We start from the raw sequence: 16,011 nt of genomic DNA, 5'->3' as shown, positions 1-16,011 counted from the left end.
ATAAAGTGATGTTATATTAGATGATTATTATAAAATGATGTTATATTAGATGATTATTATAAAGTGATGTTATATTAGATGATTATTATAAAGTGATGTTATATTAGATGATTATTATAAAGTGATGTTATATTAGATGATTATTATAAAGTGATGTTATATTAGATGATTATTATAAAGTGATGTTATATTAGATGATTATTATAAAGTGATGTTATATTAGATGATTATTATAAAGTGATGTTATATTAGATGATTATTATAAAGTGATGTTATATTAGATGATTATTATAAAGTGATGTTATATTAGATGATTATTATAAAGTGATGTTATATTAGATGATTATTATAAAGTGATGTTATATTAGATGATTATTATAAAGTGATGTTATATTAGATGATTATTATAAAGTGATGTTGTATTAGATGATTATTATAAAGTGATGTTATATTAGATGATTATTATAAAATGATGTTATATTAGATGATTATTATAAAGTGATGTTATATTAGATGATTATTATAAAGTGATGTTATATTAGATGATTATTATAAAGTGATGTTATATTAGATGATTATTATAAAGTGATGTTATATTAGATGATTATTATAAAGTGATGTTATATTAGATGATTATTATAAAGTGATGTTATATTAGATGGTTATTATAAAGTGATGTTATATTAGATGATTATTATGAAGTGATGTTATATTAGATGATTATTATAAAGTGATGTTATATTAGATGATTATTATAAAGTGATGTTATATTAGATGATTATTATAAAGTGATGCTATATTAGATGATTATTATAAAGTGATGTTATATTAGATGATTATTATTATTATATACATCTGTGGTTGTTTTTTTTCCTTTGTGTTCATCTTTCTCTTTATTAGAAAAGACCCTGAGACGTTGATATGTTTTTAACACTCAGTGTTTTATTGTTCCTAGTTAATTCGACAAATCCCACATTATCTATGTTCACGTACATTCTTTTATTTGGCGAAAAGGCTGTAAAATTCCATTCAGTTTTTGAGGTGGTCTGGCATGTTTTTAGCAATGCCAACAAAGCAATTGGCAGGAAAAAAACAACACTCCAACGTAAATAAAAGTACGCTCGTGCTAGCCTGATGCTAATATACTTCTTGAAATGCTACTGATTTTGTGATTTGACATGGCCATTTCAACACCTTCAAATTAGTCAATGTTGCCATCGAACAGCTGGTGCTTATTAAGTACAATACTTGGTGTATTAACACTTTGTCAGGCGCAACCGACAGGAAGGCCAACACACGCCTATACAACTGGTCACCTCCGGCCCGACAAAGCTTTTCATTTTCTACCGCTTATTCCCTTCGGGGTCGCGGGGGGCGCTGGAGCCTATCTCAGCTACAATCGGGCAGAAGGCGGGGTACACCCTGGACAAGTCGCCACCTCATCACAGGGCCAACACAGATAGACAGACAACATTCACACACTAGGGAGCATTTAGTGTTGCCAATCAACCTATGCCCAGGTGCATGTCTTTGGAGGTGGGAGGGGCCTATCCCCAGGTGCATGTCTTTGGAGGTGGGAGGGGCCTATCCCCAGGTGCATGTCTTTGGAGGTGGGAGGGGCCTATCCCCAGGTGCATGTCTTTGGAGGTGGGAGGGGCCTATCCCCAGGTTCATGTCTTTGGAGGTGGGAGGGGCCTATCCCCAGGTGCATGTCTTTGGAGGTGGGAGGGGCCTATCCCCAGGTGCATGTCTTTGGAGGTGGGAGGGGCCTATCCCCAGGTTCATGTCTTTGGAGGTGGGAGGGGCCTATCCCCAGGTGCATGTCTTTGGAGGTGGGAGGGGCCTATCCCCAGGCAGAACCCACGCAGTGACGGGGAGAACATGCTAACCCCCAAACAACACCTAAATAGGCTGAAAGTAGCTTGCTGACACATGCAGTACTCCCTGCGCCCAGCAGGGGGCTACAGCAGAGCATATGGTTCCAATGAGGTTTTATGCCTGATGCCGGACTGATCAGTCTGGAATGGATGGCTCCACCCGAGTGATTAATGGCAGTGCAAAAGGAGCAAGTGTGGCCAAGGACCGTGTCACAAAGTCATGGTGCCGTGTCACAAAGGAGCGTGCCACAAAGTCATGGAGCCGTGTCACAAAGGAGCGTGCCACAAAGTCATGGAGCCGTGTCACAAAGGAGCGTGCCACAAAGTCATGGAGCCGTGTCACAAAGGAGCGTGCCACAAAGTCATGGTGCCGTGTCACAAAGGACCGTGTCACAAAGTCATGGAGCCGTGTCACAAAGGAGCGTGCCACAAAGTCATGGAGCCGTGTCACAAAGGAGCGTGCCACAAAGTCATGGAGCCGTGTCACAAAGGAGCGTGCCACAAAGTCATGGAGCCGTGTCACAAAGGAGCGTGCCACAAAGTCATGGTGCCGTGTCACAAAGGACCGTGTCACAAAGTCATGGAGCCGTGTCACAAAGGAGCGTGCCACAAAGTCATGGAGCCGTGTCACAAAGGAGCGTGCCACAAAGTCATGGAGCCGTGTCACAAAGGAGCGTGCCACAAAGTCATGGAGCCGTGTCACAAAGGAGCGTGCCACAAAGTCATGGAGCCGTGTCACAAAGTCATGGAGCCGTGTCACAAAGGACTGTGCCACAAAGTCATGGAGCCGTGTCACAAAGTCATGGAGCCGTGCCACAAAGTCATGGAGCCCTCAGGCTGCAGTGGCAGTCCACGGGTGTGTGCCCTGCCCTGGCTGGATGTCCACCCACGTTACGCTCACATGAGGGACACGCCTGGGCTCCTTTGGACTCTGCAGGAGGACAACCCACCAGTGAGACCAGGGTCATAAGCCTCCCGGCACATCCTGGTCCAAGCATGCAGACTTGTCCCAGAAATCCCACAGTGAGTCCTCAGTTGATGTGGTAAAGACCACAACAACGACCAAGTGTGTACTTGTATCTCTTCTGGCTCTTTCTAGAGATGTGGAAGTACACCCAGGGTGCACTACCACCACCTACAGGACTGCTGGGGAACTGCAGCTTAAACCTTTTTTGTAACCCACGTGCTCTGAAATTTGTGGCCCCGCTGAGGTCTTGGATCCAAGCGGTGGACTTGTAGGTCCTGGTCATGCTAGCTGGACAAGGTGGACGTGGCCTGCTGACGAGGTGGATCCAGGTAGGATGAGCTCCTAAGTGGATCACACCCCAGATTACAGCGGGAAGGTGGAAGCACCTCGCATGACGTCCATGGACAAACAAAGACCAGTGACGGAAATGTAAGAAAAATATCTTTTTTTTTAAAAAAGGACCTTATCTTCACCATACCTGGTTGTCCAAGTTAGGCATAATAATGTGTTAATTCCACCACTGTATATATCGGTTGATATCGGTATCGGTTGATGTCGGTATCGGTAATTCAGAGTTGGACAATATCGGAATATCGGCAAAAAGCCATCATCGGACATCCCTAATATATATATATATATATATATATATATATATATATATATATATATATATATATATATATATATATATATATGGCAAAAAGACTTAATATGCAATATTTTCCCCAAAACAATGTTCAGCCTTAAATAGGTCAATAATTGAAAACATTGCTTTTGATTTATTATTATTTTTTGGACAATGACAGTTTAATAAAAATACATCAGATTTAAAAGGTCTAGGAGATCTAAACAGGTTTTCAGTCATTAGTGTTCAAAATAAGTTATATATTATTTTATATTTTTTACTGTCAACCCTTCAATATCTATAGATCATCATCAGATGTATCCATTGACATATACTGTAGTTCATTATTTGTTACATTTGATGTCCCTTCTGTCAAAACACGTTTTAATAAGATAAACACAAAATATGCAATATCTCCCTCCAGAAAATGTTGAAAGTATAATATTTGATGTGAAGTCATTGGAGCCTTCAATAGGTCAATCATTCATTTTGATTCATTATTATTTTTTGGACAATGACATTTAAAAAGACAAAACATCCCACTAAAGGTCTCAGGGATCAAAAGCCCCCCATATCATAAACATGTATAATATATTATATGATATAATATATATTCTCTGAGCAATGGCAGCTTTGTGTTATGAGAGTCAACATTGCAACTTTGTTCATGTCACAATGCACCTTTTTGCTCTTTTTGTAGTAATATTTTTACAAAGTGTGGATTCAAACTGAGGATGAAATAGCAGGAGCAGACATGACACCACAACTCCTTATATGGGCATGTTTCCACTTTACTACAACTCTTTCAAACAGTCCTATTTATAACTTCACGTCTATTTGCATGTTTGTTTTAATCAATCTTATTTATAACTTCCCGTCTATTTGCATGTTTGTTTTAATCAATTTTATTTATAACTTCTATTTGCATGTTTTTTTAATCAATCTTATTTATAACATCTATTTGTATGTTTGTTTTAATCAATCTTATTTATAACATCTATTTGTATGTTTGTTTTAATCAATCTTATTTATAACTTCACATCTATTTGCATGTTTGTTTTAATCAATTTTATTTATAACTTCTATTTGCATGTTTGTTTTAATCAATCTTATTTATAACTTCTAACATGTGGTGTTGGTTGTGATTCCTTCGCAGAGAAAGAGGAAAGATTGTCAAACATCAAGTGTGTTTATTTATAAAAATCAAAATGTTCTACTTGCAAGTGAGGGAGATAGAAAACAGTGAAAGAAAACACCTGATAAAGGGGGCGTGGCCTGGTGAGACAGGAAGTGAGAAGTGATCAAAAATGGAAGCGTTCACCGTGTCCGAAGTGTGCTTGGATCCCGCCACCTCAGTTCCTGTGGCCCTTGCGGCCCTCGCCCTCCTTGAGGAAAGTCCACATGAGCGTGTTGACGATGTCGGGCTGGTCCTGCTGCAGCCAGTGGCTCGCCCCGGAAATCACGTTCAGCCGGAAGTGGTTCCTGATGTACAGGCGACACGACTCCGCCATTTCCTGCTCCAGGAAGGCGTCCCGCTCGCCCCACAGCAGCAGCACCGGGGATCGAACGTGGCGCCGTCTCAGCGGGAGAGAGCTGCAACACAAGCAAAAAACATGTCTCAGGGACCCCTAGTGACTGTGACACCACGTATGCTAGTAGGGGCCAACATAAACAGGCGTATCAGGGACCCCTAGTGACTGTGACACCACGTACGCTAGTAGGGGCCAACATAAACAGGCGTATCAGGGACCCCTAGTGACTGTGACACCACGTACGCTAGTAGGGGCCAACATAAACAGGCGTATCAGGGACCCCTAGTGACTGTGACACCACGTACGCTAGTAGGGGCCAACATAAACAGGCGTATCAGGGTCCCCTAGTGACTGTGACACCATGTATGCTAGTAGGGGCCAACATAAACAGGCGTATCAGGGACCCCTAGTGACTGTGACACCATGTATGCTAGTAGGGGCCAACATAAACAGGCGTATCAGGGACCCCTAGTGACTGTGACACCATGTATGCTAGTAGGGGCCAACATAAACAGGCGTATCAGGGACCCCTAGTGACTGTGACACCACGTACGCTAGTAGGGGCCAACATAAACAGGCGTATCAGGGACCCCTAGTGACTGTGACACCACGTATGCTAGTAGGGGCCAACATAAACAGGCGTATCAGGGACCCCTAATGACTGTGACACCACGTACGCTAGTAGGGGCCAACATAAACAGGCGTATCAGGGACCCCTAATGACTGTGACACCACGTATGCTAGTAGGGGCCAACATAAACAGGCGTATCAGGGACCCCTAGTGACTGTGACACCATATACGCTAGTAGGGGCCAACATAAACAGGCGTATCAGGGACCCCTAATGACTGTGACACCACGTACGCTAGTAGGGGCCAACATAAACAGGCGTATCAGGGACCCCTAGTGACTGTGACACCACGTATGCTAGTAGGGGCCAACATAAACAGGCGTATCAGGGACCCCTAGTGACTGTGACACCATATACGCTAGTAGGGGCCAACATAAACAGGCGTATCAGGGTCCCCTAGTGACTGTGACACCACGTACGCTAGTAGGGGCCAACATAAACAGGCGTATCAGGGACCCCTAGTGACTGTGACACCACGTACGCTAGTAGGGGCCAACATAAACAGGCGTATCAGGGACCCCTAGTGACTGTGACACCACGTATGCTAGTAGGGGCCAACATAAACAGGCGTATCAGGGTCCCCTAGTGACTGTGACACCACGTATGCTAGTAGGGGCCAACATAAACAGGCGTATCAGGGTCCCCTAGTGACTGTGACACCACGTATGCTAGTAGGGGCCAACATAAACAGGCGTATCAGGGACCCCTAGTGACTGTGACACCATGTATGCTAGTAGGGGCCAACATAAACAGGCGTATCATGGTCCCCTAGTGACTGTGACACCACGTATGCTAGTAGGGGCCAACATAAACAGGCGTATCAGGGACCCCTAGTGACTGTGACACCACGTACGCTAGTAGGGGCCAACATAAACAGGCGTATCAGGGTCCCCTAGTGACTGTGACACCATGTATGCTAGTAGGGGCCAACATAAACAGGCGTATCAGGGACCCCTAGTGACTGTGACACCATGTATGCTAGTAGGGGCCAACATAAACAGGCGTATCAGGGACCCCTAGTGACTGTGACACCATGTATGCTAGTAGGGGCCAACATAAACAGGCGTATCAGGGACCCCTAGTGACTGTGACACCATGTATGCTAGTAGGGGCCAACATAAACAGGCGTATCAGGGACCCCTAGTGACTGTGACACCACGTACGCTAGTAGGGGCCAACATAAACAGGCGTATCAGGGACCCCTAGTGACTGTGACACCACGTATGCTAGTAGGGGCCAACATAAACAGGCGTATCAGGGACCCCTAATGACTGTGACACCACGTACGCTAGTAGGGGCCAACATAAACAGGCGTATCAGGGACCCCTAATGACTGTGACACCACGTATGCTAGTAGGGGCCAACATAAACAGGCGTATCAGGGACCCCTAGTGACTGTGACACCATATACGCTAGTAGGGGCCAACATAAACAGGCGTATCAGGGACCCCTAATGACTGTGACACCACGTACGCTAGTAGGGGCCAACATAAACAGGCGTATCAGGGACCCCTAGTGACTGTGACACCACGTATGCTAGTAGGGGCCAACATAAACAGGCGTATCAGGGACCCCTAGTGACTGTGACACCATATACGCTAGTAGGGGCCAACATAAACAGGCGTATCAGGGTCCCCTAGTGACTGTGACACCACGTACGCTAGTAGGGGCCAACATAAACAGGCGTATCAGGGACCCCTAGTGACTGTGACACCACGTACGCTAGTAGGGGCCAACATAAACAGGCGTATCAGGGACCCCTAGTGACTGTGACACCACGTATGCTAGTAGGGGCCAACATAAACAGGCGTATCAGGGTCCCCTAGTGACTGTGACACCACGTATGCTAGTAGGGGCCAACATAAACAGGCGTATCAGGGTCCCCTAGTGACTGTGACACCACGTATGCTAGTAGGGGCCAACATAAACAGGCGTATCAGGGACCCCTAGTGACTGTGACACCATGTATGCTAGTAGGGGCCAACATAAACAGGCGTATCATGGTCCCCTAGTGACTGTGACACCACGTATGCTAGTAGGGGCCAACATAAACAGGCGTATCAGGGACCCCTAGTGACTGTGACACCACGTACGCTAGTAGGGGCCAACATAAACAGGCGTATCAGGGACCCCTAGTGACTGTGACACCACGTATGCTAGTAGGGGCCAACATAAACAGGCGTATCAGGGACCCCTAGTGACTGTGACACCATATATGCTAGTAGGGGCCAACATAAACAGGCGTATCAGGGACCCCTAGTGACTGACACCATGTATGCTAGTAGGGGCCAACATAAACAGGCGTATCAGGGACCCCTAGTGACTGTGACACCATGTATGCTAGTAGGGGCCAACATAAACAGGCGTATCATGGTCCCCTAGTGACTGTGACACCATATATGCTAGTAGGGGCCAACATAAACAGGCGTATCAGGGACCCCTAGTGACTGTGACACCATGTATGCTAGTAGGGGCCAACATAAACAGGCGTATCAGGGACCCCTAGTGACTGTGACACCATATATGCTAGTAGGGGCCAACATAAACAGGCGTATCAGGGACCCCTAGTGACTGTGACACCATGTATGCTAGTAGGGGCCAACATAAACAGGCGTATCAGGGACCCCTAGTGACTGTGACACCACGTATGCTAGTAGGGGCCAACATAAACAGGCGTATCAGGGACCCCTAGTGACTGTGACACCATGTATGCTAGTAGGGGCCAACACAAACAGCACTTTCAGATTTATTTTAAGGAAAAGTGCGTAACAATTTTTAAAATAATAATTTCTGGGGGGCGTTGTGGTGTCCCACTCTGTTCAGCAGTCCTTGAACGCAGCGTAAAAACACTGGTACTCCTCAGTGTGCTAAGAGAGCACATCTTCTATGTTTAATGCACACAATGACATATATCATAGTTGTAAAGACACTTAAGGTGTTTATACAAGTTTAGATTAGGAAGGGTATGTCCTTTCTTAATTTGGAAAGACATTAATGTCTCTTGTTTTTATGTTAGCATTTAAGCTAGAGGAGTTTATCAAAGGGATTTATAAAATGATTATTATTCTGATTGTCATTGGCGATCCCCCAAACCATAAAGTTGATGAGTTTGAACATGAAATATGTTGTCTTTGTAGCATATTCAACTGAATATGGCTTGAAAAGGATTTGCAAATCATTGTATTCTGTTTATATTTACATCTAACACCATTTACCAACTCATATGGAAACGGGTTTGTAGAATGGAGTATATACCTGAAAACGTTCCTGTAGTAGTTGAGAGCGGCGGTCAGAGCTCCGGGCTGAGAGAGCGTGTACAGGTACGCTTCAAGCTCCTCCCCCGTCAGATACTTTCCCTTCCGGCACATTCCGCTGCTGCGGCTGGTGAAGAGAACCTTGAGGGCCTGCGGGAGGAAAACAACAACAACAACATAGCGCTGAGTCAGCGACGTCATTGTGGGACAGGAAGTGGACTTGGCGGTGACTTCCTGCTGCCTCACCGCCATATGTCATCCTATTTGGAATTGACACAAGTATTGCGACACCAGCAGGAAGTGGAAGGGCTAGAAAAGTGCGGCCCACAGCACAATTGTTAGCATTCTACTGTTAGCATGCTGGCTTTTTTGCAGGTACACACCTTAGCATCAAATATGTTGTACTAGACTAATGATACCTGTTAGCATGCTAATTGATGTAGTTGTACAAATATGTTGTACTAGACTAATGATACCTGTTAGCATGCTAATTGATGTAGTTGTAGCACAGGTACACACCTTAGCATCAAATATGTTGTACTAGACTAATGATACCTGTTAGCATGCTAATTGATGTAGTTGTAGCACAGGTACACACCTTAGCATCAAATATGTTGTACTAGACTAATGATACCTGTTAGCATGCTAATTGATGTAGTTGTAGCACAGGTACACAACTTAGCATCAAATATGTTGTACTAAACTAATGATACCTGTTAGCATGCTAATTGATGTAGTTGTAGCACAGGTAGAAAAAGTCCACCAAAATAAAGCAGATGAAAACATGAAAGGAGAGCAAAGCTGATGCAAGCAGCTACCACTTCCGCGTTAGCATGCCAGCTTTTTTAGCAGGTGTACACCTGTGTCATATATTTAGATTTTTCCCACCAACGCCAGCACTTCATTAAAGGATTTAAAGGACTCCAAGGACATCACAGGACTCCAAGAACATCATAGGACTTTAAAGGCCCTCTCCATCCGAGAAGAGGATGTACGCCGGCAGTTCTTGAAGCTGAATACGCGGAAGGCCCCCGGGCCGGATGGTGTCTCCCCCTCCACTCTCAGACACTGCGCGGATCAGCTGGCTCCTGTCTTCACTGACATTTTTAACACCTCTCTGGAGCTATGCCGCGTGCCGTCCTGCTTTAAGACCTCTACCATTGTCCCTGTCCCCAAGAAAGCACGGATCACAGGACTTAATGACTACAGGCCGGTTGCGCTGACGTCTGTGGTCATGAAGTCCTTTGAGCGCTTGGTCCTTGCCACCTCAAGGACATCACCGCCCCCCTCCTGGACCCACTGCAGTTTGCCTACAGAGCCAACAGGTCTGTGGATGATGCAGTGAACCTGGCCCTCCACTTCATCCTGGAGCATCTGGACTCCCCAGGAACCTATGCTAGGATCCTGTTTGTGGACTTCAGCTCTGCCTTCAACACCATCCTCCCTGGACTGCTACGAGACAAGCTCTACCAGCTCAGCGTGCCCGACTCCCTCTGCAGTTGGATCAATGACTTCCTGACAGACCAAAGACAGCACGTACGGCTGGGGAAGATTGTCTCGGACAGTGGAACCACAAACACTGGTACTCCTCAGGGCTGTGTACTCTCCCCCTGGCTCTTCTCCCTGTATACAAACTGCTGCACCTCCAGTCACCAATCCGTAAAACTGCTCAAGTTTGTGGATGACACTACCCTCATCGGGCTCATCTCGGATGGCGATGAGACCGCCTACAGGAGAGAGGTGGACCGGCTGGCGTCCTGGTGCAGCCTCAACAACCTGGAGCTGAACGCCCAGAAAACAGTGGAAATGATCATGGACTTCAAGAAAGTCACAGCCCCAACATCCCCCCTCACCCTGATTGACTCTCCCACCCCCGTCCCCATTGTGGACTCCTTCCGTTTCTTGGGCACCACCATCACCCAGGACCTCAAGTGGGAGCCGACCATCAGCTCCCTCATCAAGAAGGCCCAGCAGAGGATGTACTTCCTGCGGCAGCTGAGGAAACTTAAGGTGCCGACCGAGATGCTGGTGCAGTTCTACTCAGCCATCATAGAGTCCATCCTGACCTCCTCCATCACAGTGTGGTTCCCCGGCGCCACAGTCCAGGATAAGAATAGACTGCAGCGCATGGTACGTGCTGCTGAGAAGGTGATTGGCTGCAAGCTCCCATCCCTCCAGGACTTGTTCTCCTCCAGGACCAGGAGGCGTGTGGGTGGGATCACAGCTGACTCTTCTCACCCTGGACACACACTATTCTCCCCTCTCCCCTCAGGCAGGAGACTACGCTCCATCCAGACCCACACCTCCCGCCACCTCAACAGTTTTTCCCCCTCGGCCATCAGGCACATGAACAATAACTCCTAACAGCAGCTCCTTCAATTCCTGCTAAGTCTAGAACAACATCTCATAGCTCAGTTACAGCTCTTTTATTACCAAATATGTGTTATGTGTGTTTTGTGTTGCACCAAGAAACATTCCTAGTTTGGGAACCCGCTCTCAAACAATGGCAATAAAACTATTCTGATTCTAATGCTAACTGTTAGCATGCTAGCCTCTTCTTTTTTGTTAGCTAATTTAGCAGGTGAACACTGTAGTGTCATATTTGACTTTTTTTTCACAAATGCTAACTGTAAGCATGCTAGCTTTTTTTGTTAGCTAATTTAGCGGGTGTACAATTTAGGGTCTCATTTTTGTTTTTTTCCCACAAATGCTAACTTTAAGCATGCTAGCTTTTTACGCTCGTATTTAGGCTGTTGGCGTGTCACTCCCACTGATCACTTTCTGCGTTGCTAGGTTACCAGCGAGTGTCTTTGTTCATGCAACCAACCTTGCTGCCATACTTTCACTTTCTTCCCACAAAGAAGGTATTTGTTTTATTCTTATTGATATCATTTCATCAACTATTGTCCTCATACAGCTTCAAAACTTCTTCAATCTTAAATGTTCATCTCAGCTGCTTGACTTGACTGAGCTGCACACACACACACACACACACACACACACACACACACACACACACACACACACACACACACACACACACACACACACACACACACACACACACACACACACACACACACACACACACACACACACACACACACACACACACACACACACACACACACACACACACACACACACACACACACACACACACACACACACACACAGGTTATCATTTGGAATGGGCACCAGGTTTTTCATCATCACTTGGGAGACAAGGGAAAAATATATGAGTTTGAACTAAGGATGGATACCACACAGAATTATAGTACTATTAATGCCAGGATAACATGATTAAATATATGAGTTTGAACTAAGGATGGATACCATACAGAATTATAGTACTATTAATGCCAGGATAACATTATTAAATATATGAGTTTTAACTAAGGTTGATACCATACAGAATTATAGTACTATTAATGCCAGGATAACATGATTAAATATATGAGTTTGAACTAAGGATGGATACCATACAGAATTATAGTACTATTAATGCCAGGATAACATTATTAAATATATGAGTTTGAACTAAGGATGGATACCATACAGAATTATAGTACTATTAATGCCAGGATAACATGATTAAATATATGAGTTTGAACTAAGGATGGATACCATACAGAATTATAGTACTATTAATGCCAGGATAACATTATTAAATATATGAGTTTGAACTAAGGATGGATACCATACAGAATTATAGTACTATTAATGCCAGGATAACATGATTAAATATATGAGTTTTAACTAAGGATGGATACCATACAGAATTATAGTACTATTAATGCCAGGATAACATTATTAAATATATGAGTTTTAACTAAGGTTGATACCATACAGAATTATAGTACTATTAATGCCAGGATAACATTATTAAATATAAGGATGGATACCATACAGAATTATAGTACTATTAATGCCAGGATAACATGTTTCACTTTTCAAGAAAACTCATTTAAACTTTAATTTTTACTCTTTATTTTGAACAACATTGAACATAAATAACATTAAAAAAAACCTGTTCTACTTAACCAGTCTTGCTGATTATCTCTTAATCTACTATTTTACCTGCAATCTCCTTTTATAGGCCGTAATGCGGTTGTACACATACAACCTCAATGCTTGCCATTCCCGCTTTTGGAGAGCTTCCGGTTCGGCCCTCCTACATTTTAAACAGTCACTCTTTCCTGGTACAATACCAGAAGGGATGCATGGCTTCACGTGCTTCTGCTTTCCTGGTACAATACCAGAAGGGATGCATGGCTTCACGTGCTTCTGCTTTCCTGGTACAATACCAGAAGGGATGCATGGCTTCACGTGCTTCTGCTTTCCTGGTACAATACCAGAAGGGATGCATGGCTTCACGTGCTTCTGCTTTCCTGGTACAATACCAGAAGGGATGCATGGCTTCATGTGCTTCTGCTTTCCTGGTACAATACCAGAAGGGATGCATGGCTTCATGTGCTTCTGCTTTCCTGGTACAATACCAGAAGGGATGCATGGCTTCACGTGCTTCTGCTTTCCTGGTACAATACCAGAAGGGATGCATGGCTTCATGTGCTTCTGCTTTCCTGGTACAATACCAGAAGGGATGCATGGCTTCACGTGCTTCTGCTTTCCTGGTACAATACCAGAAGGGATGCATGGCTTCATGTGCTTCTGCTTTCCTGGTACAATACCAGAAGGGATGCATGGCTTCACGTGCTTCTGCTTTCCTGGTACAATACCAGAAGGGATGCATGGCTTCATGTGCTTCTGCTTTCCTGGTACAATACCAGAAGGGATGCATGGCTTCATGTGCTTCTGCTTTCCTGGTACAATACCAGAAGGGATGCATGGCTTCATGTGCTTCTGCTTTCCTGGTACAATACCAGAAGGGATGAATGGCTTCATGTGCTTCTGCTTTCCTGGTACAATACCAGAAGGGATGAATGGCTTCATGTGCTTCTGCTTTCCTGGTACAATACCAGAAGGGATGCATGGCTTCATGTGCTTCTCCACAGCCTTCACCTCTTTCTGTGTCCAGGGCAGCTTTACCTGAAAGTGACCATACAAAATATGTGTATGACAATAAAAGAAGATTAAGAAATGAAGTTATACATTGAGTTGAGTTGAATTGTTATATTTCATATGATGAGATGAGTAAGATTATTTTGAGAATGAATGAACAGATGGATGAATACATTCAGAATGTTTATCATGGTTGTTCTTCTTCAATGAACAAACAAATGATAGACAAAGGAAAGAAGAAAGATGCCAACATACCATTGGAAGAATGTCTTACTGCACGATGTCGTGATGTCTTTTCAAAGTGTCTTGGGGGGCGGCATCAGGCCACCTCTGTTGTGCTTTCAATGTAATAAACATTCAGTGTCATGTTTACCATAGGGCACCTTTAATAAAGCACAAAAATGAGTATTGACATAACATACCATTGTCAGGACATGGATAGTGTTCTTCCTCTCTGGTGAGATCTTCCTCTTCAGTTTGCACAACACATTCTGTGGGAGACATAACATGTTAAGCTTAGAATTGACTTCAAAGCAAACAAACAACAAAGATGACAACTTACCTTTTGGACCAATTGTCATTTCATCCAAGTTCTTTCCATGGAACTCAGATAATCCACCTTGCTCCAGTGCCATCAAAACTTTGATGATTTTTGCCAGCTGCAGTGTCTTTTCAGGAAGTCTATAGAACTCACCATGGATTCTAATATCATGGCCAAGAAAGTTGTCCATGTCTGTGTCTGTCATGTTTAGACATGCTTTTGCATAGTCTCTCTCGTATGCAGTCTGAACCACGGAAATGTGTCATCGATGCGGGTCTTGCAAACAGCTAAGTGTTGTCTTTGAGAACCCCACAAGTTTCATGAGAAGTTCTAATGCACACAGCATTTTTGGAGTCAGGAGAATAGGAACAGGTCTGCCTGGTTTTCCCCTGAAGACAATCCTTGAAAAATGTCTGCAGAGTTTGTTTTCCACTTCAGAGAGAGCCCAGTCCACATCTTCAGGGGGATCAGTTGTGTCTCTGGACAAAAAGGCCAACAAGGTCATGGCTGCTAGCTCTCCTTCTCTTGGTCTGTTAGAGAAGAGGATCTGTGTTGCAGAGATCAACTCCTTCCACTTCTCACGGTGGACATCTTGGACCTGAGTGGCATTCCTGACCAGCTCTTCATTGTTGTTTATCAAAGCTTGTGCTTTCAAGAGTTTGCTGACTTCAACCAGGGAATTCCCAAGTTTATTTGCCAGTGATGGAATGCAGAATGTGTTAGTGTCACTATCATAGCCACGAGTACATTTCACATCTCCAAGTAGTTCTTAGGATCCACAAAATCCTCCATTTTTTCCAAGGTAGTTACTCTCCTGGCATTATGAGTCAGTCTTGCGAGTTCCCGCATCTTCTCTCTGACACATTGTTGATTTTTTGCTGACATACCAATTTTGTTGAACAGGTGCTGCCCAACATCTGTGATGACATGGTCATCTTTTATTATTTCTGTGATTGGATCAGGAATCATTGCACTTATTACTCCCCACACTGGTTTGGATACACTTGAAGGCACAGGCCCAGTATAAGTGCACATGGACTGGACACGGTTCTTTCCTGGTTTTCAGGTGACTGATGCAGGTTTGAGGCGACAACTTGGCATGTGTGTCCACAGTACCTTTCTGGTAGACAGTCCTTGGCAATGTGCACAGTGCATACAATCATTTCCTTTAGCTTCATTAGGTGGTGGTTTGAATGGCACTAGTTCACCTAGTTCTTTAGGTGGTGGTTTGAATGGCACTAGTTCACCTAGTTCCTAGTTCTTTAGGTGGTGGTTTGAATGGCACTAGTTCACCTAGTTCCTAGTTCTTTAGGTGGTGGTTTGAATGGCACTAGTTCACCTAGTTCCTAGTTCTTTAGGTGGTGGTTTGAATGGCACTAGTTCACCTAGTTCCTAGTTCTTTAGGTGGTGGTTTGAATGGCACTAGTTCACCTAGTTCTTTAGGTGGTGGTTTGAATGGCACTAGTTCACCTAGTTCTTTAGGTGGTGGTTTGAATGGCACTAGTTCACCTAGTTCTTTAGGTGGTGGTTTGAATGGCACTAGTTCACCTAGTTCCTAGTTCT

At 44.3% G+C, this 16,011-nt stretch overlaps 1 protein-coding gene and 2 long non-coding RNA genes across 3 annotated transcripts in view; 1 reads left to right on the top strand and 2 right to left on the bottom strand.

Annotated features, from left to right (window-relative positions):
* The first annotated feature begins 2,784 nt into the window (after nt 1-2,784).
* On the top strand, nt 2,785-4,822 carry LOC133644300 (uncharacterized). Its single transcript, XR_009824751.1, has 3 exons — nt 2,785-2,900; nt 2,977-3,273; nt 4,626-4,822. It is a non-coding gene; the product is annotated as an uncharacterized LOC133644300 (long non-coding RNA).
* ephx4 (epoxide hydrolase 4) overlaps nt 4,657-16,011 on the bottom strand; it is a 35,659-nt gene continuing 24,304 nt past the window's right edge. Inside the window, exons 6-7 of the mRNA XM_062038679.1 lie at nt 8,887-9,035; nt 4,657-5,062 (exon numbers count right to left, since the gene is read on the bottom strand). Of these exons, the coding sequence (XP_061894663.1) occupies nt 4,822-5,062; nt 8,887-9,035 (390 nt within the window). The 3' untranslated portion in view covers nt 4,657-4,821. The remainder of the gene's footprint in view (nt 5,063-8,886; nt 9,036-16,011) is intronic.
* Nucleotides 13,738-15,657, bottom strand: LOC133644299 (uncharacterized). Its single transcript, XR_009824750.1, has 3 exons — nt 14,330-15,657; nt 14,163-14,245; nt 13,738-13,934 (listed from the first exon to the last, which is right to left on the bottom strand). It is a non-coding gene; the product is annotated as an uncharacterized LOC133644299 (long non-coding RNA).

The sequence above is a fragment of the Entelurus aequoreus genome, linkage group LG27, assembly GCF_033978785.1.
Source record: "Entelurus aequoreus isolate RoL-2023_Sb linkage group LG27, RoL_Eaeq_v1.1, whole genome shotgun sequence".
Classification (NCBI taxonomy): Eukaryota; Metazoa; Chordata; class Actinopteri; order Syngnathiformes; family Syngnathidae; genus Entelurus; species Entelurus aequoreus.
Note: the sequence above shows the minus strand (reverse complement) of the source record. Positions and strands in the feature narration are given on the sequence as shown.